The sequence below is a fragment of the Dissoconium aciculare genome (assembly GCF_010015565.1).
Source record: "Dissoconium aciculare CBS 342.82 unplaced genomic scaffold K489scaffold_6, whole genome shotgun sequence".
Lineage (NCBI taxonomy): Eukaryota > Fungi > Ascomycota > Dothideomycetes > Mycosphaerellales > Dissoconiaceae > Dissoconium > Dissoconium aciculare.
The window spans coordinates 1,534,212-1,557,287 of record NW_022984956.1 but is presented as its reverse complement, the minus strand read 5'-3'; the positions used below and the strand labels follow the sequence as shown (position 1 = coordinate 1,557,287).

Sequence of the window (23,076 nt, the reverse complement as noted above, 5' to 3'; positions counted from 1 at the left end):
ACCTGCTCATAACGGGGAAACCAAGCTCTAGGCTTCAAGGCTCTTTGAGACATCTGACAGCGGCACTTAAATTCGGCACTGTCTATTACTTTGCGATGGAGGCCAGAAGGTGCATTCGATGGAGTTCATGACTCGGCCCGCACTAGCGCCTCCGAAAGCTGTGATCCCGGACCATTCCGTGGCCGAGCCCCATGCCGGACTTTGGGAACTAGCGCCAATACCGACCCTCTCCCAATTCTTTGCCCCTTGGCTTAGAACTTTTCCTACCAATTCCCTGAGCATTTATAGGCTTCATGGGACCAAAAAACGGGAGCACATGTCTCCAGGGGGTAAAATAAAATTGCGTCTGCCGGGACTCGAACCCGGGCCTCGAGCACAACCCTAACCTAGCGTGGCCAGCGTGGGAAGCTCGAATTCTACCCTTGAACTACAAACGCCAAGTATTCTAAGAACTATAGATAATACCCATCATATATATACACGTATCATTTTGCTCTCTATCGTGTCGCTCATATCATCTGCAAAAGCGCTTTTGACTGCATCACGATGAAGTTATGTAAACTGGCAGGGACGGCCTATATCGAACTAGATGCTCGTGGTAGATCAGATGACGTTCTCGAAGTTGCAAGATGTTTGCGCCATTGATGGCACGGTGAATTGGACTAGGGTTGCCAGAGACGTTTCTTGCAACATGGATGTTACACTTTATGACGGTCAATAATATTGTATGCTCGCAGGACCTGTATCAGTCCGTCTGCATACTTTGCTACGATATAATGTAGTCTGAAATCCGGATGGGAGTATTTCCATTTTTTGACCACATACCTGTCTTGCACGGAGAAATCAATATCTCGGTCTATTTGAAAAGCCTGATGATGAGCTGGGGTCGGAGAGTACTTGTGCCTAGACGGTCTCTACATTCTACTGGATGATACGGTCCTGGAATCAGTGATACCCTCGACATTCTGTCCGACGATGGTCCCTCTTACTTTATAGTAGCTATCATACCTGCTGCTACGTGAAAGCCTGTTCTCTAGCAACTGCCTGAATTTACAGCTCGCGAGCAGCTGTTGGAGCGGCGAACTTCCCGGGCCAACGGTCCAAGGAGCTATTCCTAAGCAGTCTGGGCAATTCTCAGAGTCGCTCAAACCCTCTCTGAAATCGTTACTAATAATCTTTGCGATTCCCGACCATCGCGTCCAGTTGCCTTTCTGCTCTTGGCGACATGCTTATTTTGTGATTTGATGGCCGAAACGTACTGTACAAGTCGTAGGCTACATCGGAGAAGCGTAGAAGATCAGAAGTTTGCAGCATTTCATGATTATGAACCACATGGTATGGCCCGAGCGACAAGGATGCCTCACGAACGGAGGTGATTTTCTGGACACTTTCCGATGCGCAGGAGTATCAAGCTGAAGCTAAAGCTCGAGGATTGCGAGATATCCGTTGTCTATTTCCCACTTCTTATGAATGCCATCAGCCTGGCCGAATGCGCGAGGGGTCCAAACATCGTTCATAAGGAAATCAACCGCGTTGTTTGTATTGTACCGTAGCTACAATGCAGCAATTGGATAGATTGCGCCGGTGTGCGAACGAAAAGCGAGCACGGAGTTCAGACGCATTGCACAGTAGTCGGTAATCCGTACCGCGCAAAGTAGCGGATTGTATACCTGACCATGCACGTGCCACAGCAAAAACTCAGAGATATCCACGGAGTGTCCACGTGTGGGTGGAGAACTTTGGAAAGACACACGCGAAATTGCTCCTGTAGATCAGCCGCTTTACCGCCCGCCGGTGTCAACGGGATCTGGGTTCGTCGTTACACTTGGGCAACCTTATCATCACTACAGTAGACCTCGTCCCATCCCCAAGCCCACTCCATGTCAGATCTTCCATTTCACAATTCTCTGAGCGTCGTGCTGCCTCGAATATTGCGGATGAACTCATGATCCGACGTATTGAGGTCATCGATGCATCGGGTCCATGCGTTTGATTTGGGTCAGAACATCCCTGCCGCCCCACTGCTCCTCTGGTTGTGGACTATGATCCTCTCGCCAACAGACATCGCGTCATCCACCGCGGCATATGGCGTTGAGGCTGAGCAGAGTACTGCCTTTCCGATGCCTGAATCCGTGCCAAGCACTTGGTCATCGAGGCTTCTACATTATGAAACAATCCACATAGCCTGGCGCAGTAAACCTAACTTCGCGAATTCGCCGCTCCTCTTTCTGCTCGTAAGGAGATACGAGGGAAAGAGCCCGCTCAAGATCGTGACGCTTCACCATGCGCATCAGGCCATAGCTGTAACAGTTCCGCCATTGGCTGCTTAGTCGATATCGGGCATCGACGCCGCCAAGAACGCCTGGATCAGACCGATTGGTCAAACATCCAGGGGCGGCTTGGCTTCTATCAAAGACCCAATGGTTTCCGGAATGGATCGAATGTTTACGGTGCAGTCCACCTCATGCCCTGGACACTGCGAACTGTGAGGTTTGCATCATCGCTGGGTCCCGTGACAGCCTGCTGGGCACAGACGCAGTCCGGTCATCGCAAATCAGGCAATCTCAAGATGTTGAACCCCCATAATTGGGCCTCTGCAGCGCGTTCGCATGGCTGTGCAAATTAGCGCCGTGAATCATGAATTAGAGCCGCTACGCGAGCAGCTTCGATTTGACGCTCACTCCTAATCATGTGTGTGTTGGCTCAGGTGCATTGGGTTTGTCCTGGAGCATTGGCTTTTGAATCTATATGATGATATATAATACAGTTCCTGCTTGACGACAATGAGCATCTCCTCAGATTCTTGACCGCATCACCGACAATACTACATCGTGGCATCTTGGCAGTTCAATCTGTCGACATTTAACAACGACCCTTTCATCTCTGCTATCGGCATTCATGCGCTCTCTCTGTGAACCGTTCCATCGGTTTCTTCGCGGATTGCAGCTTGCATGGGAACATCTGACGAAGCCAGAGCCCGGACCGGGAAGTGCTCTGAGGCGAGCGTTCGGACTCCGCGGCTTCAATTACCGGAGACATGCCAAATCTCCCACTCTGTCTGAGCCACCGAAGAAAATCTTGGTGAATTCATTCCTTGTTGCATTTTCCAGCAGCGCTGTACACTGGTTCCCGATAGCGGCCTTTTCCATCATGTTCTGGGTCAACTTCAGTCAGGTCTTCATTGGGGATGGATACTCAGAATCTGAATTGCTGAACGCCGCTATCCCGATCCTCTTCCAGGTTGGAGCAAAGCTACAAGAGATATTGTGTGTCGCTAGCTTGGCAACGATTATCCTCCAGGTCATACACTACGACATTCTCAGCCGCGATGGTGTACCGTTTGGACTTCTGACATCGCATTTTTGGTTCAGCATGGGGCCACATACATTGTTTCATCCCGAGTTCTTCATACCGGCATCAAGCCTTATCTCGACAATATATAATGATCTGAGGACAATGCTTGAAGAAATGGTCTCGTTTTGCCGTACCAAGTGGCCGCCCAGCATGCCATGGATTTATGCTCTGATCAAAGACATCTACTCCAGGAACTGGATAGCGACTCTTTGGCAGCAGTTTCTTCGGATTCGTCTCGTCTTGTTGATTCTGATATTTGCTATCCTAGCTGTCGTTGTTGGACCGTCAACAGCACTCATATTGACTCCGCGGACACTCAGCTTCGCCGCTGGGGGCACAGATTACTTTATCCCCCTGACACCTGACCAGCTCTGGCCTTCCGTCGTTGACACAAGCATGGAGCATCCAATCTGTGCTTTACCAAATGCAACACTTTACCCGATCTGCCCATGCAGTGGCTATAGTTCGATTCGTCGTCACCTCCCCTTGGCACTCAAAGCTGACAACTCTGTTCCCGGTTGGAGCTATCCTATTCAGGGCCCGACGGACATTTTGCCCTCCATGCTGAGCACCAACTGGGAAGCTAAGACGTCCCAACCGATGGCATACTCTGCCCTCATGCTTGAATTGTTGGCCACGGATTGGTTTGTTGCGACGAAAGACGTCGCAGCCACGGGAGGGAGGAGAACCCTTACATATGAAAGCAACTATCAGTACGCGAGCCAGAGCGAATTTACCTCCACGGACATCTTCCCTACGAGCGCTGTTTGTTGTTCCGAAGCACAAGACATTGCGCAAGAAGATGACTCAGTCTACTTCCGTGTGAAGAAAGGTGATCGGCTTTATGGTTGCGGTCCGTTCAACAACACCCAACCAGCCAAAATCTCCCACCTGCAACGTACTCGTTCTTCGCATCTCCGCCTGCAGTGGATCCCGCTCGACTCCGATGTGTTTGGCGCCGTCACGGCCGGTGCTGTTCTGGAGTTGCCTTGGTCTGCGTCTTCGGATACGCGAGCAGTGCTGGCTTGCGCGATAACTTCAGCTTGGGTGCCAGGAACGGTGAGCAGACTGCAATCGAACAACCATTCATGGGTAGCCGATGGCAGCCCAGCGAGCAGACTGCTCCTCAAGACCAATCTCGCCGCCTCAGATTCATCCGCAAAGGACTTTGCCCGCTTCGTCAACGTCTCGGTCGAGTGGTTACAGGCGCTGGCCCCAATCGCCCCGGACGTTCCTGCTGCCGAAGACGGCTGGCGGCCTTCCACTCTGGAGAACGTCTTCGCGATGGCCGGGTTGACAACGCTCATGAGGGATCTCCGCCAAGCACTTCAGTCAGCAACAGACTTGCCGAGAAACATGACAGATGCTCAATTGTACAATTCTGATCTGTATCATACGATGGAACGGGAACTTTTGCTCGAACAGACACTGTCACGAGCAATCACCGATGGTCTATCTCGAAGACTTGTCTGGCAGGCTTACAATATGACAGGTCCTTTACGTCTGTGGAGTCCGCACCCGATCGATCGGTTGATTTCAAACCCCGACCGCTCTTACGGTCGTCAGCTCCTCGATCCCCACAGTACTTTCAACGCAGTGAATCTTAGTGGGCCGCAATCCGTCCCGGACCAAATCGTCAATCACATCGATGTCACAGTGGAGGGACTCGGATGGCGCTGGGAGTTCCCAGCCGATTATTTCCAGTTCAGCATCGCTATCATTTACCTCTGGTTTAGTTTGTGGTATATTGTGTTGACTGTCGCGTGCAGGGAAACGTCCAGCTCCTGGGATACCATCAGTGAAATGGTACTATTGGCTTGGAACTCTGCTTCGGCCCCGAGAATGCATGGGACATCGGGTGGCATCAAGTACTTCAGGACGTTCGACGTCATCGTCAAGGTGGAGGCGACCACCGTTCACAGCACTGGAACAGCGGAGCATGATTGTCAAGAGGCTCATCTACTGATCCACGAGCCTGGAGGGAGCATCTGCGCGACAGTTGAAGAGCACGTGGATACATCGATGCATCCGACTGATTCTGAAACTTCATCAACAAACTCGTCGCCCACTTCGACGGCGACCACAACAGGCGCGGCTGGGTTACAGTCCGCTTCTACCAAACACGTTATCATTCGTCGAGGTCCATACGAGAAGGTAGTCGTGGGGGAGAAGTACTGCTGACAGGACAGTGCATGATCTGAAGCCAGGGCAATGTAGTCTAGGGAATACTACCGATAGCGGCGAAGGGCGGATCAATTTTTTACCGACTGCGATCTTCAATCGAAGACATGATGGTGTTTAGGTTGAAATGAATATCATTACCACGTTAGGAATTCGAGTAAAAATCAATGGAACGCCAAGATTCACGCGGTCGACCACATGTTTCGAAACGCAACCGCAAAGCCTTGAAACCGGAATCCAACAGGAGATAAACCAGCAAGTAACGCCGATAACGACCTGCCCAATTGCCACCGATCCCTCATCGATCCGCGCTCCAATGCGCATTTTTGAGAAAGCCAACACAAAGGTTTCCACAACTCACACATCTCCAACAACCTTCTTTACAACCACCGGATCAACCCCATGTCCCTCGACCCCGAAGTCACAAACCTCAGGACAGCACAGATCATCCTCAATCGGACAGACATGGCCCCTGACACACCTCGCATCCCGACACTTCCCCTGCTTCTCACACGGCGTGCACCGCGCGAGGTACGCCAACGTCTCAAGCGCCGATCTCGACGTCATCGGTGGGCCATGCGTATGAGGACACTTGTCAGCGCGCGGACAAGGGCTCGACGAGGATGACATCGAGACGTTTCCCGTGACGTTATTCCGCAGGAGATGGTATTCGTAACAGGGCGATTTCTCGCGATTGCGGAAATCGTCGCGAAGGAGTGGATCGTAGCGCATTGCGGCGCAAGAGGCCGGGTAGTCAAGGCGGTGGCCACTGGCGTTTAGGTAGATTAAGGGTGCTGGAGCTGCGGTTGAGGTCGAGGTTGATGGGACGAGGGAGGTCGAGGATGGGGTTGGTGGGAGGGCCATGCTTGGAGGTGGAACGGGTGGGTTGACGCTGATGAGGGTGGGCATTTTGACGAAGAAGTGCTTGGATGCCCGGGAGACGAGAGTCTTCGCTCTCGCGCCCTTCTTCTGCGGGGAAGGGCTGCTTTTGACGTTGGGGAAGGTGAGATGGGAGAAGGAGAGTTTGCGGTTGGCGTTGCGGCCGGCCGCTGTGCGAACTGTTCGGGTGGAGAGTGGAGATTCGGGTGGTGTGAGACGGCTATTCAACGCCTTGATGGCGATCGGTGATGTCAAGTGTGCCGATTTGACTGCAGTCGTGGCCGAGGCGTTCGTCGCGCTGGAGGTAATTTTGGAGTTATTTGAGGATGACGTGGTTGGCACATTGTTCGCCGTGGCGAGTATGTTGTTGTTGTGGAAGAGCGAAGGAGATCGGATGCTGGCCATTCTCCACGCTATGGTCGACATGTTTTTGGGAAAGTTGATTCGATCCAGCATAATGATGCGCTGGAGATCCTCATCGTTGGTTGTATATTGGCGGAGGAACTCGCCGTAGCTTTTATCTTTCGATCCACCGCCTAGGACGAGATATTTGCAAAGACGGTTGTTCCAGAAAAGCTCAAAGTTTCCTGCATGGAAATTTAAGTTAGTCGCCCGAGCGTCCTCCAATTCGTCAGAAATGACCTACTCTTCACTTTATGATCGGCGGAATTCTTGTGATCAGTGATATCCATCGCCTGGAAGAACCCGCGTTCACGATTGAAAGCTTTGATAAAGGCGTTGAAGGTCGCAGGATTTTGCACAAGTCCGTTGTTCTGATAGTCCTTCGCCAGCTTCGGTACCGATCCAAAAATGTGCATGTGTATCCTCCATGAGGGTTCCAATGGTCCATCGTCCTTGGCGAGGTGCTGCTTGATCAATCCAGCGAGATGGTTTGCTGCTTGTCGCCCACCATCGGCACCGAGTTTGACGTAGCTGTCGTTGAACTATGAGTTGAATCGCGGTCAGCCCAACCCTCAAATGGGCAGAAGAACAATGCCGACCTACCAGTGTCAGCTCTCCATCTAACAGTACCTGTGAAGATTGTCAGCGCCTCTCCGCTACTCCAGGATTCGAAAACTGCCCGCTTACCACCACAAATGGCTCTCCCGTCTAATGAGCATGATTAGCGAATGCTGGTACTCCTCAACGAATCATCCGACACATACGAAAATGTCCTGTATCGCCTGATGTCTCCTCTCCAGATCCGTCAATCGTTTCCTCAGAGCCGTCGACTCTTGACTGAGCTGCCTTATACTCTTCTCATGTTCCTGCTCAAGGAGAAGCTGTTGATCCGGTGACGAAGCTTTCGGCTCGATTAATTTGAGGAGATCCTGTATGGTGGTCGCCAGCCGCGATTGTCAGAATAATCCTTGCCATAATCTAGAGCGTCCTTTCGAGAAACCGATGATGTAAGGTGGGACTAACACCGATGATGACATCTCGCTTGTTCAGTAGCGCCGAGGTCTCCTTCCATTGCCCGACCAGATTCTGCAAACCTTCACATCGAGCGGTTCCTGAATCGTTACGAATGGCCAAGGACGATTCCGCCGGCGGCGTGATCATCTCCGAAGCCATGGTCAGGAGTCATCAAGCATGAGGTGAAGACGGAGAGCCAGAAGAATTATGATCGATCGACCCCAATAGAGAGAGAGAGGGAGAAGAAAAAAGAGAGCAATCTCGCCAAGTTCCAGCAGAGGAGGAGGAACAAAGGAAGAGGAAAATCCCCAGAGGAGAAATCGCGCCCCATCTTCTCTCTCGCGGCGCGCCGCCGAACGAGTGTTATGACAGCGCCGTCTCCCAAAAAAGACACACCACACAGAAATCCTTCAAGAAAGAACGAAACGCACGCCGAAAATAACAACCATGATCATCTGCCCTACACAGACTGCAAATGCTCCATGGTACAGCCCCATCCCGCGCGGCGGCCCGCCGACGATTCGGAGATCGGAGCACACGAAAGCAAGGCGGACGGGACAGGCACACATCAGGGAGGAAGAAAGGAAGGTAGAGAGAGAGGGAGCCAAAGAGGGGCTCGCAGGTCTGATCCTTCCCGGCTGCGAGGGGAGAGCGAAATAAGATTTCGACCCGACTTTCGAGTTTTGTTTTCGCCCTGTGCGGCGGATCTTGGGGTACCGGCTTCCGCGGGTGCGATGGGATGTGATGTTGTCTTCGCGGGCCTGCGCGCTCGACCGCGAGCGGGAGAGGGGCAGAATGGTTGGGTCAGAGGCGCATGTGGTGTCCCGACGGAACTGACCTCCGGAGATTCCGGTAGCGGGAGATGATGAGGAACAGGGCCCTTCCCGGGTTATTCTTGGACGAGGATGAGCGATGAGGTAAGGCGAGATGATTATTTTGTTCACTCGTGATCTCATGATATGTTTCCTCGATAGTGGTATCATCAGCGTCGTCTTCACAGTCGACAGAATCTTCTTTGCTGAACTGTAGGATTTCCACCGCAGCCGTGAGGAAGAAAAAGAAGCGCGCAGAAGGTATCCGCCAGCAGAGACGAATCTGCCAGCTCAGCATTACCATCTATCCAGCTGTGTCAGGCATCCAGGCCTCGTATGAATTCCTTATAGTCCAAATCCAACGTCCCTCGTGATGGCCGCAATAGGTCATCGCGACGCGCGCGAATGATCGGATGATCGACGATCCCTAGCGTCGGAGCCATCGGTCCGTGTGGGAAAATACCGTGCCAGCGCGAGAAAACGCGACGTCCGCATCGCGAAGAGCACTCATCTCCGGGGGCGACAAATTGGTGGCGTCCCGACCGAGACATGGTACTACTGGGATGCAAGTGAGCTTGTCTACCGTCTGTTGGGCCTCGGGACAGGCGGCTATTTGGTTGGGGAGAGGAGGCAAGTCCGGCTGTGCTTGTACTGTGTGCGCGCATAGGAGCGAGGGAGAGAGGCACTTCCCGTGTTTTTTGCGGCATCTGGTCGAGCCGCTGTCGTTGGCATCAAGGCGCGGCAGAATCCGAGACGAGAGGGGGCGTGATGGGTTCAACGTTCGCTCGTCCACCACAGATCATGGCCAGTGGCAGTAAAGGTATCCATGTTCCTACGCTGTGGGAAGGCAAATATAAACAAGACTTCACGAGTCTTACCCATAAATTAATTTGCGATAACAATTTCCCACATCAAGTACATCACAATGGAGCTATTAAGATGGTTCGATTCATGTGCTAGACGCCAGGCGACGTGAAATACTTCGTCCTCGAGTTCATTCTTTATTCCTTCACCACGGTGGAATGAAAAGCGTATACTACATAAGCTGTAGCTTTGACAGCGGATCCGCCTATCTGCCCTTCCATGGTATGCCTCCCAAAACCTCGCTTAGAGTCTCATCTCTGGCTTCGGTTCGATCCGAGGAGGAGGATCTTGGGTTAGTGGCTTGCCGAGAGAGGCGTACATGTGACCGAAGGAAATGGGTCATATTATGAGACGAAATTGCTCATCCGTGATCTGCTTTTCGCGAACTACTCATCGCGAACCAGTGGAGAAGGACAATGCAACGAGGTGAACTTCCGCGTACAGTTTGCGTCTATCGGGCGAAAGAGGCTCTCATTACAGCCGGAGAGGAGCGAAGGGCACGAGGTTCGGGAATCTCGGCCCAGATTGATGGGGAACACCATGCAAGACCGATAATAAGCGATCTCGGTGCCTGTTCACCGCCTATGGTGTTTCACATGTAGCATTTCTGTTATTTGTTCGGAGAAGGCGATGCCCTGCACGACATTCGGATTTCCATCCGATCACGAACAGCCAATCGTAATGGAGTGCCAACGCGCTTCGAAATCCCGCATTGCCAACAGACACCAGTCTGCACGCCTCAATAATCCTCATCATCCGTAACAACGCCCAACCCACGTCCCTCCACTGCCTCCCCGAAAGCCTCCCACTCCATCCCTCGTCCCCTCACAACGTTCGCCAAAGTCTCCGCGAACGTCTCGCCATTGTTGGTGAACCAGTCCCCCAGAGCCCTGACGTGCGCCTCGATGTCCGCACGCGGAAGACCCGCGTCGCGCAAGAGTAGAATCGTCTCCGGCGACAGCTTCAGCATGTCCTCGACGACGTAGTAGTGCGTGATGTCGTCACCCCAGCCCTCGGCGCTGCCGCTGGGGTCCGCGGCGAGCCGGGCGGAGGGCGAGGAAAGGAGGTGGGAGTAGGAGGCGCCGTAGGGTTTTGGATGGTAGCGGTCGGCGAAGCTCGTCGCGGCGACGGAGAGAGGAGGGGGTGGATAGTTGAGGTGGATGTTGACGAGGAGGGATTGGTGGTGGTGATGCAGGGTTTCAGGATGGCGCTTGCGGAAGCGGTGTCGGATTTTGCCGTTGGAGGGGCAGATTTTGTTCGCGATGAGCTCGCGGAGCAGGACGTGGGCGTCGTGCATTTCGGCGAGTTCGTCGGTCGGGAAGTTCTGGAGGAGGGCGGCGCGTTCGCGCACGACGGCGGGAATGCACCGCGTCGTGCGCAGGTGCGACGAATTGTGGAAGGCGCGAGTGTATAGCCAGATCCGGTAGATTGCCCGGCGGAGCCTGTGGCGCTCGAGCTCGGTGAGCAGCCGACGGTTAGAATAGTCGTCCTTCCATTTCTTGAGCGGGTAGATCTCCTCGTAGCGCTGTGCGATGCGGCCCGTCTTGATGACCTGCTGCAGGAGTACTTCGGAAACGGGCACATGTCGTCGAACATGGGCAGGCTGAGACGCATTTTGCGTCAAGAGTTGTAAGATATCTTCCACGGGACCGTGCTCGGCATCTGCAGCCTCCAGTAAGATGAGTAGCCGCTTGGACGAATTGAAGATGTCGTTGAAGCGATGGCAAGTCGAGGCCAATGCGCTCACAGATGCGATATCTCTGAGTGAAAGAAAGACGTGCGTCACAATCTCGGTTGGGAGCGATTCGAATTGCATTTTGCCGGTGTGTTGACGTTCTCGATCTCAGTGTGTTTCTCCGTTCCGATGTCCGATTGCTTCCCAACTCTTCAGAATCTTTTCTCTGATCCTCTTGCAAATCTCTTTCCTCCCTTCTTCCAGTCTCGATTTCAATCTCAAGATTCTTCGAACCAAACGGCAATAGGCGCAAACCCGTGCGATGTATCACCGTCCAGTCCAACAAACACCTTCGTACTCAAAGTTCGTCCACCCCGACGCTGGGGCTATAGTGAATCAATACATCATTGCAACCGCACGAAGTCACCGAGAAGTTCGAGACGAACCCAAGAGCGGGCGCACTCGAAGAAATCGGGAGAGTCATTGTGATTGATGGGTGATGATGAATCCCGGAGGAGTCCAAAGGCTTTAGATGATGAGCGGGCTGTTGACGACGCGTGATTGTTGATAATATGCACGGATCATCTCGTCTTTGCGGGGAAAGGGACTAGGACGGATTGGTTGTTCCTCCGCAGAGAGTACGCGGATAAAGTTTCATCTGGGAGAGACGGCGTAGACATTCCCAGCGCCGCTTCCTTCATGGGTATATGGAGAGGATAGGGATGAAGTACTGGATCTGAAGGAGGACGAGCACAGCGATGAATCTTCAAGAAGAACGGTCATGGTGAGAGATGTATATTCAAACCCCCTTCCCTGCTTGACAGAACACCTGCGTGCCAGTCCTCAAATTCGAAGGCTTATTACACTCTCGGTCACGATGTCTTGCGCAAATTGTGAGCAAAGGGATCCTCGATACTGGCCTTGACTCCGTCCATTTTCGGATGTTAAGAAGACCTGATTAGCAACATGTTTGGTAGAGAACGCGCTGTCAGTATCGTACGCTGAGGGCTCTAGCAGCATTACTACAGCATCACACACGTTCGCAACGTGACGCGCGAGGGAAGAATGTTTGAGGGCATCACTCGAACGGCATCCTCGCCCACTGACGTGGAGGATAATCATCGCAGAATGTTTGGTGCATCAATGGTTGCCCAGAAGTCACAAGAGTAACGGCTGAATGAATGACCTGGGAAGATCTTTGTGTGTGAACTCACACTCGAGATGCACGGGATTTCTATCTTGGAAGGAGCGCTAGCAAAGGTTATATTCAGAGCAAATTCTGTAATAGTACAGGTAACCTAGTACATGTTAGCCTCCCTACGTATCGTCCTTAGCGCCGTTGTCGAGCAGCAGCTGGACGATCTCGACGTGACCGAAGGCTGATGCAGCCTGGAGGGCGTTGCCGTATACGCCCCCCTGCGCGTTAATATCGGCACCCTTATCGAGTAGGAGCTGGACGATCTCGGCGTAACCGCTAGCTGAAGCAGCCTGGAGGGCGTTGCCGCCCTCGCCTCCCTGCGCGTTAATATCGGCACCCTTGTCGAGTAGGAGCTGGACGATCTCGGTATAACCGCGAACTAATGCAGACTGGAGGGCGCTACTATAGAGGCGTCCCTGCGCGTTAATGTCGGCACCCTTGTCGAGCATGTCGGCACCCTTGTCGAGTAGTAGCTGGACGATCTCGGTATAACCGCGATCTGATGCAGCCTGGAGGGCGTTACCGAAATGGCCTCCCTGCGCGTTAACGTCGGCGCCGTTGTCGAGCAGCAGCTGGACGATTTTAGTATTACCGTGAACTGTTGTAGCCTGGAGGGCGTTTCCCAACTGGCCTCCCTGCGCGTTAATGTCGGCGCCCCTATCGAGTAGCAGCTGGACGATCTCGGTGTAACCGATAGCTGATGCAGCCTGGAGGGCGTTACCGAAATGGCCTCCCTGCGCGTTAATGTCGGCGCCGTTGTTAATCAGATCTTCGACTGATCTCAGTAGACCACACAAAGATGCGTAGTAAATTGGAGCTGGTAAAAACTCTAGTCCGTGTGGACGATAGAAGCGTCCCGGATCGGGATCATAGCTTTCCAGCCAATGCTTGTAAAACGTGTCCGTTGCAAAGAGTTTCGAGGTGAATCCCAACACTGCCTCGCCATGTTTCTCAGCAAGTCGAGCATGATCTGTCCAGTGTCGCGCTGCATAATAATGGAAGGGATGCTGCTGATTCCGATCCTTGTTTTCGTTATTCTGCGAAGCCGCGAACAGGTAGGCCAGACTAATCTCGACTATAGAAGCCCGGGCTTGTGATTCGCGAAGGGCGTTCTGGAAAGGGTTTTCTTCACGCCGGAGTAGCAGATACTCCTTGACAGATGCATGAGCAAGCTGTAGCTCAGTCACATCTTCACTCCAATATGTCCGGTGGGAGATCTGTGTCAAACTTCGGCAATACACGGTAACCTCGTTCGGGTCTGGTATGCAATTATTCGGATCAAATGCGGGTGTTTTGTCGGGATGTACAGCGATAGCGTGAACTATCTCCTCTACGCGCATAGGCCTCTCGGAATATACCAAGAATTGTAGAATGCGAATAGCATTCTGCTGCTGGTGTTCTGGTATGCTAGAGATAATGCGATCGTACGTTTCGTTTAAACCTTTAGGAAGGGTTTGCAAGGCTGCATCCAGGCTTGCAGGATCTATACAATTCTTGAGCTCATCGAGCTGGCATACAACCCAGCGAAACCTTTAATCGTCAGAACTGTGAGATGCGTAGGAAACGGTTTGCTTACATTCCACCCGATTTCTCGTTTAGCTTCATCTCAATCTGGCGCTGAACCTTTGGTCGAGACCTCCATCTGCCCAAGCTGCCGTTGGGATCGTAGACACGAGAGTGAACAAAAGCTTGAATGTCGTTGTTGATCAAATCTTTTGCAATTTCGATCTTTGCATTGTGGCGAGCGGACTTTTTGACTGCCGTCTCAATATCATGTCCGTGCCGACTCGTGACGAGTAGCTGTGCAGAAATATCCTTGCACACATCTTCAATCCAGGCCAAGACATCTTCTCGAGCGTTTTCATTCACAGGACACTCGTCTAGGGCATCTAACAACACCACGACAGGTTTGTCTGTACACATGTCCTTGAAGCACTTTTTCAATGCTGACAAGCTTGGCTGGTCGGATCCATTCCGACAAGAACTATACAAGTCCTCTAGACCTGTACGATTAGTATTCTGGACATAGCAAAGCTGTTTGATGAGCGATCGGAGCACGTGATCTAACTTCTGTTTTCGCACGTCTTGGGTGTCGAAGTAGAAGTATAGAATCGGACGATGCTCGTCCGGGTCGGCTTTTAAATGTTCAACAATCGAGGATGAAAGTACAGTCTTGCCACAACCTGAGATGCCATGTAACCATAGGAGTGGAAATCTGTTTTCCCGCCATTCCCGGTAGTGATTATAGGAGAGTATCCAGCGCCCTGAATCTGCGTGACGGAGCTTGATAGCGTTGGTGAAGTTGGTAGACGGGTCCGGAGCCGCAAGCCAGTTCTCAATACCGGCTTGTAAAGCGCTTGTATTCTGTCGATCGAGTTTTTCATTGACTTAAGCAACTTGTGTCAATACTAAAATGCATTAGAGATCACTAAACAAGAAAGACTAATTACATACCCTGTTGAAGACTTTTCTGGAGCTCACTAAGCTTCGTTTCTGCTTCCACTCGGTTTGGTGCGACTCGCAGCAGAAGTCTTCTAGCATACATCGCCGATGTCAACGCCGCGTATCGCTGCCATTCCTTACTCTTGTGCGTGTCCGAGTAGTCACAGATCCCCCGGATCACAAGAAACGGGAACTGATTCATCAGACCGGCTGCCTCCATTTCAAAGCACAATATGCTCAAGTCTCTCGCGAACGTATCACGAAGGTGTGCGTCTTTCATAAGGGAGTTTGCCGATGCAATCAGCCCCTGATGTATAACAACGTCCTCTTCGTCATCCCGGGCATCTCGCACCACCACATTCTCTATGTGGTCACAAGTTTTGGAACACTCTTGGTTGTCATCCGGGTGGATGAAGTCGCTTTTGTAAAGCCGGTCGGTCGCTGTGTCTGGACGCCGGTATTCCTTCTGGAGAAGTCTTCCTTGCTTGGACTGCTCCGAATATTTCGCAAGGAGAACTGATATGTCTTTATCAATGTTGATTCCTGGAAACTTGTACTCGTCCTCGAGAGCGCCGAGCGCCGTAAGGAGGAACGCTGGCGGCTGGTTCAGGTGACCAGTAGGCAGGAAGGCTCTGTTTTGAACAACTTTGCCAAAGTCGTACTGAAGGACTCCACCCTGTCCTGCGCCTCGCTTGCTGACTACGACATCGCCGAGACGGATGTCTCGTTTCTGCTTTAGTCCAGGGCCAACGAGCGGTGCGCCGCCTCCAATGCCGACCATCAAAGCAATCCTGACATTCGTGAACGACCTCAACAGGTCTCGAGCGACGCCTGTGGCATTGCTTATGCCATATTCCCCAGACGGCAGCGCCGCGATCACGACGTTGTGTCGACCGATGCTGCCGAAGCTGTAGGTGTTGTTGTCGTTCAGCGGTGACTCATACTCAGTATAGTCGTGCTCCTCGTCTAGGATCCGCCGCGCTGCTAGACGCTCCGTCGGAATCGCACAGACCCAACCGACAGTATACCGCGATACGTCAAACATGACAAAGACGGCACGATATTTTCTTGTGGCGTTCGGATCGCTGAGAATGCGGAAAGTAATAATGTAAGAAAAGGTTTCACTTAGCCAGAGGGCACAACATAAGGAAAGAGCAGGCTCGGGCGCATCGAGGCGCAGCGCTGCGCAGCCTCGCTCAGCCTTGTCGCCATTGGACAAAAGCTCACTGCAGCCGCTCCAAGGGTCCGGGGTTGCCGATGCATGCGTATGAGCCGTCGGGAAAGAGGGATAGATGATTCTCCGCTGGATACATTACGCTCTGCAGTCTGTTGTCGTGCGCCTGCAGAGCTTCAAGATTGCAAGCAGCGAAAAAGCCATGATGTGAGATTTCGTGAAGGCAAATGCGAGAAGGTTGCTCGAGGAACGTCCAGCGAACCACTGATGATTTGGGTCCGTCGGGTTCGGCCACGTGAAAGCGCCCGTCGGTAGTGCAACCCGATCTTCCCCCGAAGGAGCAAGACGTCAGCTACTACGGATCTGGACTCCGGGCCTACCAGCGGAAAGTCTTGGCACGGTCTGACAGAATCGCGAGACATCCTTCGCGAAGAGCAGAAATCGTCCAATACCGCGCGCAAAATATGTCAAAAATACTGCGAATATCGGAAGGAATGCGTCGGTATACATCCATGTTCGATCAGGTGCTGGCAACGGTTGAACCGCCAAAATAGGCTCCTTCAAGGACGGGGACTAGTAGCATGTAAGGCTGTTTTTGGAGAATGATTCGCTGATAGATGGAGGAAGATAATGTGTTCGAAAGTACGAGTATGGGAGTTTCGTGTTCCGGCACGCAAATGTTCCGTCAAGCAAGGATGGGGGGGTTGACAATAAGCCTCAACCGCGATAGACTAGAATGCGTGACGATGAAAACCGATGCAAAAAAGACCATGGAAAACTCCGGGTGTATCGTGGAAACTACAACGCAGCGACGAAGAAACGCCATTCCCGACTCCATGCCTCCTCCGCTCCACACTCTAGCCGAACCCGCACACGAAGAAGGAAGAAATCAAGAAAGACAACTAACGACAACCTCCCCAAAGCCGCCCTTCCGACAACCCTCCCGGATCGCCTTGTAGATGACGCCGATCCTTGACCCCGTGGTCTTCCTCTCCTTCTCCGGATCCTCCAAGGTGATCCCCTGCAGCTCCGCATCGGGGAAATTGGGATCTTCGATCAAGCCGCGGTGCAGCGGGACGTTCAGGGTCTCGCGGATGAATCGGTACATGCGCGCGGAGCCCGGGCTGAGATATCGGAGGGTGGTGGGGCCGCCGGGAGAAGCGGAGGCGAATCGCTGGCGGGCGGTCAGGAGGGAGTCGGCGATGATGGCGGTGAGGGTGGGGAGCCAGGTGGTCAGGTTGGCGAAGATGGCGGTGTTGGTGGGGTTGATGGCCAGGAGGGCTTTGGTTAGAGGGAGGACGGTTGCTTCGGCGGTCAAGCGGGCGCGGTCGAGACGGTTCTTAATCTTGTACTCGATCAGCCCGGCGTGGATCGCGGCGGCGAGGGTCGTCCAGCAGGTTTCGGCGGCGGAGGGGTTGTTTGCAAAGGCGGATTCTAGCGGGAAGTGGGCGTCGAAGGCGGAGCGGGCGGCGCTGAGGATGAGCTTGGAGGATTCTTTGAAGAGCGCGTGGAGATCCAGGGCTTGGCAGGCGGCGTAGAGGTAGGCGGCGGTCATCAACGAGACGACTTCGACGGCGTCGAGGGTAAAGCGGGCGGAGACCAGAGCGAGCGAGTTAAGCGCCTGGTTGTGCATCTCGGCGGACTGCACGTGGGAGCTGACCGGGTTCGCGAGGAATGCGAGCTCACCCATGTAGGCCGCCATGTTGATGTCGACGCCCTTGAAGGTGAAGGATGTGCTTGGATCATCGAAGCAGAGGTTCGGTGGGAGGATGTTGTTCATCATCGGATTGATGAGCTCGGTGCACTGGGCGAAGAGCAACTTTCCGATCATCTGCAAGGCGAGACGTGCCTTTTCCACAGCGGAGGTGACGGCCACGGCTTGGAAATTGCCACCGTTGTGGACAGTCCTGCTGATGGGATCGACGAGAGGATTGTCTGTGGTCGAGTTGAGTTCGATGGTCAACTGGTCGATCGAGAGCGAGAGATCCTCGAGGTAAGGGCCGATCCATTGAGATGCGGTGCGCAAGGCATAACGATCTTGATACAGCTCGCCTGCTGCGCCCGTCTTACCAGAGACTAGGCGCGAGCCCGAAATTTGGCAGTAGATGTTAGCGGCGGTCTCGATTTGTCCAGGGTGAGGACGGATCCGAGAGATGAAAGGGTGGTAGTTGTCGGCACAACCTCCCATGGCTTCGGTGCACATACCCGTCAATACCTGTGCAGCTAGAGCTAGGTATTGCGTCTCGTGCAATGCAAGACAAGCAACAGCGCAGCTGACAGATGTGCCATTGAGCATACCTAGACCCTCTTTGGGACCCATCACGATCGGCCTCAATCCCGCCAGACCCAAGGCCTTGTCTGCAGTCATGATCTCTCGGCTTCCATCCTGAAGAAGGCAGTCGATGAGAATGTCGGGACTTCCGGTAAGTGCACCAGCAATATATGACAATGGCGAAAGGTCGCCTGATGCAGAGATTGAACCGCGTAGTGGAACCATAGGTATGAAGTCGAGATTGAGCAGTTTGATGAGAGTTTCGATCACATCTATGCGCACAGCCGAGTGGCCTCGAAGGAGACAGTTGGCGCGGACGAGCATGGAGCCTCGAACAGCAGGCCGCGACATGTCGTGTTTGTTGAGAGAAGACAAGACCTCGGATTTCTTATCCTCGGGAGTCAAGATTATCCCCGAATTGAGAAGTTGCACGAGGCCTCTCTGGGTGTTGACCAGGTCTGCGCTACGTGTGGTCGCGCTGCCACCGAATCCGGTATTAACGCCTAGAAGGGTGTGTCAGTATGGGAAATGCACGACGCAGTGACGAGTCTTCCTACCGTACACGACTCCACCATCGTCAAGGTGTTCCTTAAGGAAGTTGACGCTGTCGGCGATCCGTTGGCGAGTGTGTTCGTCGGCTGTGATGTGGACTTTGGCGCCATAGCTACGACAACGAGTCAGTCCTGTCGTTCGCAATGGAGCAGTTGAGCGTCAAGCATACTATGCCACACTGGCCACGTCGGCCATGATCAATTCGTCGCCATTGATCTCCACCGACGGAGCAGGAGAAGCTCCACCCGAGACGGCGCATCGAAGATCACCCTGATGCCTCGAGACCCGCTCAAGGAATGTGGATGGTTGTGGGAGTGGGGAGAGGCCGCGTGAGGAAGTTACACCTGATGAGGCGAACTTTTGCGTCTCAAGTTGTAATGAATCCGTGATCGAGTCGTTGCGGAGAGCGCTGAGCTGTGCAGGTCGTCCTCGGCTGCTTTTGTATTCGTCAGATGTGCGCACCAGCGGTGACTCTTGAAGATTGGCCTGCAATGCTTCGAGTTGTGCGGGAGACAGGAAGGCGGAGATGGCGATGAGTTCGCCCTGCTCGGCGTGGTCTTCCTCGGCTGGGAAATGCATCGTGGGCTTAGATTATTGTGTAGCTGAGATGTTCGATCGAGGTGGATTGAATTGAAATGATGCAAATGCAGCAAACCTTGCAAGGTTATGTAAGAAATGTCGCGAGGCGAGGGCGGAAGTGAATGACGAACAGGTCAATGGGATTCCAGGTTGGGACAGCCGACCACTTATGAATTCCGCCTCCAAGGTTGTTATTCTTTTGCCGCCCATTCATGAAGGAATTTTATCCTGCACGGCGACTCGGGAAATTTCCAGGCCGTGGTGTAACTGTTGCAGTTGCAGATCGTATATCGTTTTTTACTTGCTGCCAGCACGATGGGCGAATGAAATAACAAGGGCAATGAATGGATATACCTGGGCACGCACAGGTAGGTATGTACGGCATGTTTCACAATTCCACAAGGGACCACAGCTTTTCTCAGCCTTGCCCTTGCCCTTTCCTTCTCCGTCGTCGCCGCCAAGGCATGCCGTACAGTACAGGACAGTACATTACATTTATCCCAAGATTATTATTGTTTTACTGACAGGTACATCGTTGCACGGGCTGAACGGGGCTGAACGGTGCAAACGCCACAAACGACCGATCTGATAGAGACACATTCCGGCGTGAAGCAAATGCCGACGATCTCAATCGACCGGTCATCGTCTACCGGCGCTGATCGACTCTCCGATCTTCATGTGGAATTGATGACGTGCGCCGGCACGTGTAAAGCACCATCGAAGACGGACAGGAGGAGAAGGTCTTTGCTGGAACGATGAGGATGTAGATGTTGGGTACCTGGTATATTGAGGAACAACAGGGATATGTATGCTCTTCTTGATTGGGTGGCAGCAATGCACTCCATCGTCTTCACCTCGTCCTCCTCGTTCTCCCCTTCCCGGAAGTGAGAAGCTCGTTGGGAGAAGCTGGCTGGGAGAGCGCGTACGAAGGAAGGGATCTACCATACCATACCTTGCCTAGGTGCTGCACAGTGCCGTGATGATGTACAAACAACTACGGCGCAAACCCACGACGACGACGACGACGATGACGACGACGACGACGCCAATGCCTGCTCTGCATTCCCTGCGCGCGCGCGAGATACCTTGTCTGCAGCACCATATGCAATACATGATGAGCTGTGTGGTCTTCAGGTGCAGCGGATATGCACCAGAGCGGAGAAGTCGCGCCGGAAGTGGAAAATGCACTGACTGAGGAAGGAGTTTCCCAGGCGGGAATTGCATGGTGGATGGTCTTCACCGCCGCCAGCCAGCCAGCCAGCCAGCGAAGATGAGAATGTTGAGACGCCCCGTCCAATATATCGGGCAGGGCAATCAATATTCTAGGTACACATAGCGCCAAACGGGGGCAGATCGTCCGTCCATCCCACACCCCGACTTTGCCCTTTGCCAGCCCTTTGCCAGCCCGCCAGTCCAGCGCACACCCGCGCGTGGAACGAAGCGAGCGTAGGTGTTTTGTTTTTCTGTCCCTGCATTTCAACGGATCCTGCCTCGGCGCCGGCCGAATTGGCATCGGCATTTCTTTGTTTTGGCTTTTTCCTTTGTAGTTGTACCTGCATATAAATATACATAAATACCTGCTTACACGTATACATACTATACACACTTATACATACATAAATACATATATACATACACATAATTTATACACACGTTCCTATATACAACTGATCTCATACCTCTCGGAAACTTTGGCTGGCACATACAGCTATGTGACTGTCCTCAGGGATGCGACATATCGCAGGTGAGGCGGAAAGGGATATAGACCTATACATCCACACCACGCCCAGTCGGAATGATGAGAAGCGGCAGGGAATTCGGCATAGTACGCTCAAGGCCATTCTCCCGATCAATACATATCGCATCGACCCAGACATCAATGTGATCTTCCCGACTTCGGAGACGTTCAATTGCGGTGTGCATATCGATGGGCGGACACTCTGAAGCGGCGCTTCTCAGCTCCCAGGTAGAGATATTTTGATTTCGATTGGTCTCCCCAAGAGTATGACAATGCAATATATGAGACCTGCCCTTCGAACAAGGGGCGTATAATCAGATCACAGCAGAGCGGTGCTGTCTCCATCACCTCTCGGATGCGAAGCAGGCGAATGCGCGGGCCGTCTGCATCATCAGAATCCCATGTGAGTGCTTTGCCGTATACTGACCTGCTCCTTGACTGTTCATCCTTGCCATCACATCTTTCCAGCGTGAACTATACCGGACGTTATTTAGCCCAAGAGGGTTCGCGAGCAGGAGTACCAGCCGGATCCTTGCCAACGCCGGCCGCTTGCGACGCATTATCTGCCATGAGAGATCTGGAAATCCAAGCTTGTGGATGAAGGATAATCTGAAAGAGATAATTCCTTTGTCACGTCCCAATTTGTGTTGTCGCGGTTAGTTCAATCTCGTTGTGAGGCTAGGCATTCAGCGTGTTATAGACGCGCGTGCGTGGAATCCGGCACTCATGTATCGTGAAAGCTTTGCACGGCCTCCTGCAGGTTCCATCGAGCATGATGGCTGCACTGCCACCACGAGATACCATCAAAACCTCCACTCGAAAATACTAGCATGCTGTCACTGGTCTCGGTCATGCGTTTTGAACTGATGGGTAGCATCGGGATCGTATCGCCTCCGACCGCCTTGATGACTTGCTACGAGAACCTCAGGAGAATGCTTCAACAGTCACGGAGACATGATTCGGCTCCTCAAACGGTCTTGCGGATTCATCATCACTCGATTTGCGGCAAGATGCGATCTGTTGGGGGTACGAGAGTTGGCGATTGAGGACTGAATATCTAGGTATGCAAGTTCTGGGATAAAGCTTGATGATCCTAGATAGAGGAGCAGTCGTCACTGGCATCTCCCACATCCATCGCGCCGAGAAATGCAGATACCAAATCTACACTCTCAACATTCATAATTTCGACCGTCTCGTCTCCATCTCCAACCTCTCCCGATCATGGGAATACTGCTGCTTCACCCACTCCCCATAGATACTCTCCCTCTCACCTTCACTCTCCGCCCTGAGAATCTTCTCATAAACCTCCAATTGCTTCATAAACCCATCATTCGGTCGGCAACAACTCCTGCCCTCCCTCAACTGCTCAAGCGCCTCCTTCGTAGAGCATTTCCCCTCCCACATGAGATACGCACAAACGATCGTCGCAGACCGCGAGACGCCCATGGCGCAATGCACGAAAACCCCGCCGTCGCCCTCACCACCATCCCTTTCCCCGTCCCTCTGACTACTACGGCTACGAGACTTCAAACCACTCGCAATGAACGCATTCGTCTTCTCGAAGTGCCTGAGGAGATTCTCCTCCGGGCTGTCCTCGACTTGCAGCCAGAGATGGCGATAACCAGTCAGGGGCCGCTTCTCTCGGACATCGTGGTCGAGGACCGAGAGGACATGCGTGATTCTGCGAGCAGGCAAGGGATCGGGTTCTTCGTGGAGGGCGCCGATGCCGCCGATGAAAAGGCGCCCTCCTGCGACACCTGCGGACGCCGCCGTGCGGGGTACGAGGTCGAGGCTGTTGATGTCCTTGAAGTGGTCGCTTAGATGGGCGAATTCCCACATGCGCGACATCGTCGCGGCGCACGGGCGATGGTGAAGAGGGCGTTGAGGTGTCGATTGTGGAACGTTGGTTTTCGAGTTGTGAAGTGTAACACAGTATAAGG

At 53.0% G+C, this 23,076-nt stretch overlaps 8 protein-coding genes and 1 non-coding gene across 9 annotated transcripts; 1 reads left to right on the top strand and 8 right to left on the bottom strand.

The window, feature by feature from the left end:
• Positions 1-341: 341 nt before the first annotated feature.
• On the bottom strand, positions 342-437 carry K489DRAFT_t27. Its single transcript has one exon. It is a non-coding gene; the product is annotated as a tRNA-Gly (tRNA).
• A 2,713-nt stretch (positions 438-3,150) lies between these two features.
• Positions 3,151-5,535, top strand: K489DRAFT_410210 (uncharacterized protein; the record flags this gene model as incomplete). The annotated part of the gene is made up of 1 exon (XM_033607679.1): positions 3,151-5,535. One exon carries the CDS (start codon positions 3,151-3,153, stop codon positions 5,533-5,535), a length of 2,385 nt encoding a protein of 794 aa, XP_033460186.1.
• A 178-nt stretch (positions 5,536-5,713) lies between these two features.
• Positions 5,714-8,114, bottom strand: K489DRAFT_225693 (uncharacterized protein). The gene is made up of 6 exons (XM_033599768.1): positions 7,840-8,114; positions 7,581-7,745; positions 7,504-7,524; positions 7,420-7,446; positions 7,061-7,358; positions 5,714-7,001 (listed from the first exon to the last, which is right to left on the bottom strand). The coding sequence occupies exons 1-6, from the start codon at positions 7,987-7,989 to the stop codon at positions 5,893-5,895; spliced, it is 1,770 nt and encodes a 589-aa protein (XP_033460185.1). The 5' UTR covers positions 7,990-8,114; the 3' UTR covers positions 5,714-5,892.
• Positions 8,115-9,009, bottom strand: K489DRAFT_225692 (uncharacterized protein). Its single transcript, XM_033599767.1, has one exon. The coding sequence runs from the start codon at positions 8,811-8,813 to the stop codon at positions 8,241-8,243; it is 573 nt and encodes a 190-aa protein (XP_033460184.1). The 5' UTR covers positions 8,814-9,009; the 3' UTR covers positions 8,115-8,240.
• Positions 9,010-10,269: 1,260 nt separating this feature from the next.
• K489DRAFT_294189 (uncharacterized protein) lies at positions 10,270-11,322 on the bottom strand (the record flags this gene model as incomplete). The annotated part of the gene is made up of 1 exon (XM_033600268.1): positions 10,270-11,322. A coding segment is annotated over one exon (1,053 nt), but the record flags the coding sequence as incomplete, so codon positions are not given.
• A 2,483-nt stretch (positions 11,323-13,805) lies between these two features.
• On the bottom strand, positions 13,806-16,212 carry K489DRAFT_357512 (purine and uridine phosphorylase). The gene is made up of 2 exons (XM_033602559.1): positions 14,834-16,212; positions 13,806-14,766 (listed from the first exon to the last, which is right to left on the bottom strand). The coding sequence occupies exons 1-2, from the start codon at positions 15,864-15,866 to the stop codon at positions 13,952-13,954; spliced, it is 1,848 nt and encodes a 615-aa protein (XP_033460182.1). The 5' UTR covers positions 15,867-16,212; the 3' UTR covers positions 13,806-13,951.
• Positions 16,213-16,592: 380 nt separating this feature from the next.
• On the bottom strand, positions 16,593-19,474 carry K489DRAFT_380547 (phenylalanine ammonia-lyase). The gene is made up of 3 exons (XM_033604909.1): positions 18,989-19,474; positions 18,825-18,931; positions 16,593-18,770 (listed from the first exon to the last, which is right to left on the bottom strand). Exons 1-3 carry the CDS (start codon positions 19,396-19,398, stop codon positions 16,885-16,887), a joined length of 2,403 nt encoding a protein of 800 aa, XP_033460181.1. The 5' UTR covers positions 19,399-19,474; the 3' UTR covers positions 16,593-16,884.
• A 918-nt stretch (positions 19,475-20,392) lies between these two features.
• K489DRAFT_370722 (uncharacterized protein) lies at positions 20,393-20,917 on the bottom strand (the record flags this gene model as incomplete). The annotated part of the gene is made up of 1 exon (XM_033603166.1): positions 20,393-20,917. One exon carries the CDS (start codon positions 20,915-20,917, stop codon positions 20,393-20,395), a length of 525 nt encoding a protein of 174 aa, XP_033460180.1.
• Positions 20,918-22,312: 1,395 nt separating this feature from the next.
• On the bottom strand, positions 22,313-22,975 carry K489DRAFT_319758 (phosphatases II; the record flags this gene model as incomplete). Its single annotated transcript, XM_033601408.1, has 1 exon — positions 22,313-22,975. One exon carries the CDS (start codon positions 22,973-22,975, stop codon positions 22,313-22,315), a length of 663 nt encoding a protein of 220 aa, XP_033460179.1.
• Positions 22,976-23,076: the final 101 nt, after the last annotated feature.

Excerpts from the sequence above, each read along its gene's own strand:
- K489DRAFT_357512 (XM_033602559.1), bottom strand. The coding sequence starts at position 15,866 with ATGTTTGACGTATCGCGGTATACTGTCGGTTGGGTCTGTGCGATTCCG. Across the intron at positions 14,767-14,833 it reads CCAGAAAAGTCTTCAACAGG|TCAATGAAAAACTCGATCGA; the intron begins GTATGTAATTAG and ends AAGTTGCTTAAG.
- K489DRAFT_380547 (XM_033604909.1), bottom strand. The coding sequence starts at position 19,398 with ATGCATTTCCCAGCCGAGGAAGACCACGCCGAGCAGGGCGAACTCATC. Across the intron at positions 18,932-18,988 it reads GACGTGGCCAGTGTGGCATA|CTATGGCGCCAAAGTCCACA; the intron begins GTATGCTTGACG and ends TCGTTGTCGTAG. Across the intron at positions 18,771-18,824 it reads CGATGGTGGAGTCGTGTACG|GCGTTAATACCGGATTCGGT; the intron begins GTAGGAAGACTC and ends ACACCCTTCTAG.
- K489DRAFT_225693 (XM_033599768.1), bottom strand. The coding sequence starts at position 7,989 with ATGGCTTCGGAGATGATCACGCCGCCGGCGGAATCGTCCTTGGCCATT. Across the intron at positions 7,447-7,503 it reads CGGGAGAGCCATTTGTGGTG|GTACTGTTAGATGGAGAGCT; the intron begins GTAAGCGGGCAG and ends CAATCTTCACAG. Across the intron at positions 7,002-7,060 it reads CGCCGATCATAAAGTGAAGA|GAAACTTTGAGCTTTTCTGG; the intron begins GTAGGTCATTTC and ends ATTTCCATGCAG.
- K489DRAFT_225692 (XM_033599767.1), bottom strand. The coding sequence starts at position 8,813 with ATGATACCACTATCGAGGAAACATATCATGAGATCACGAGTGAACAAA.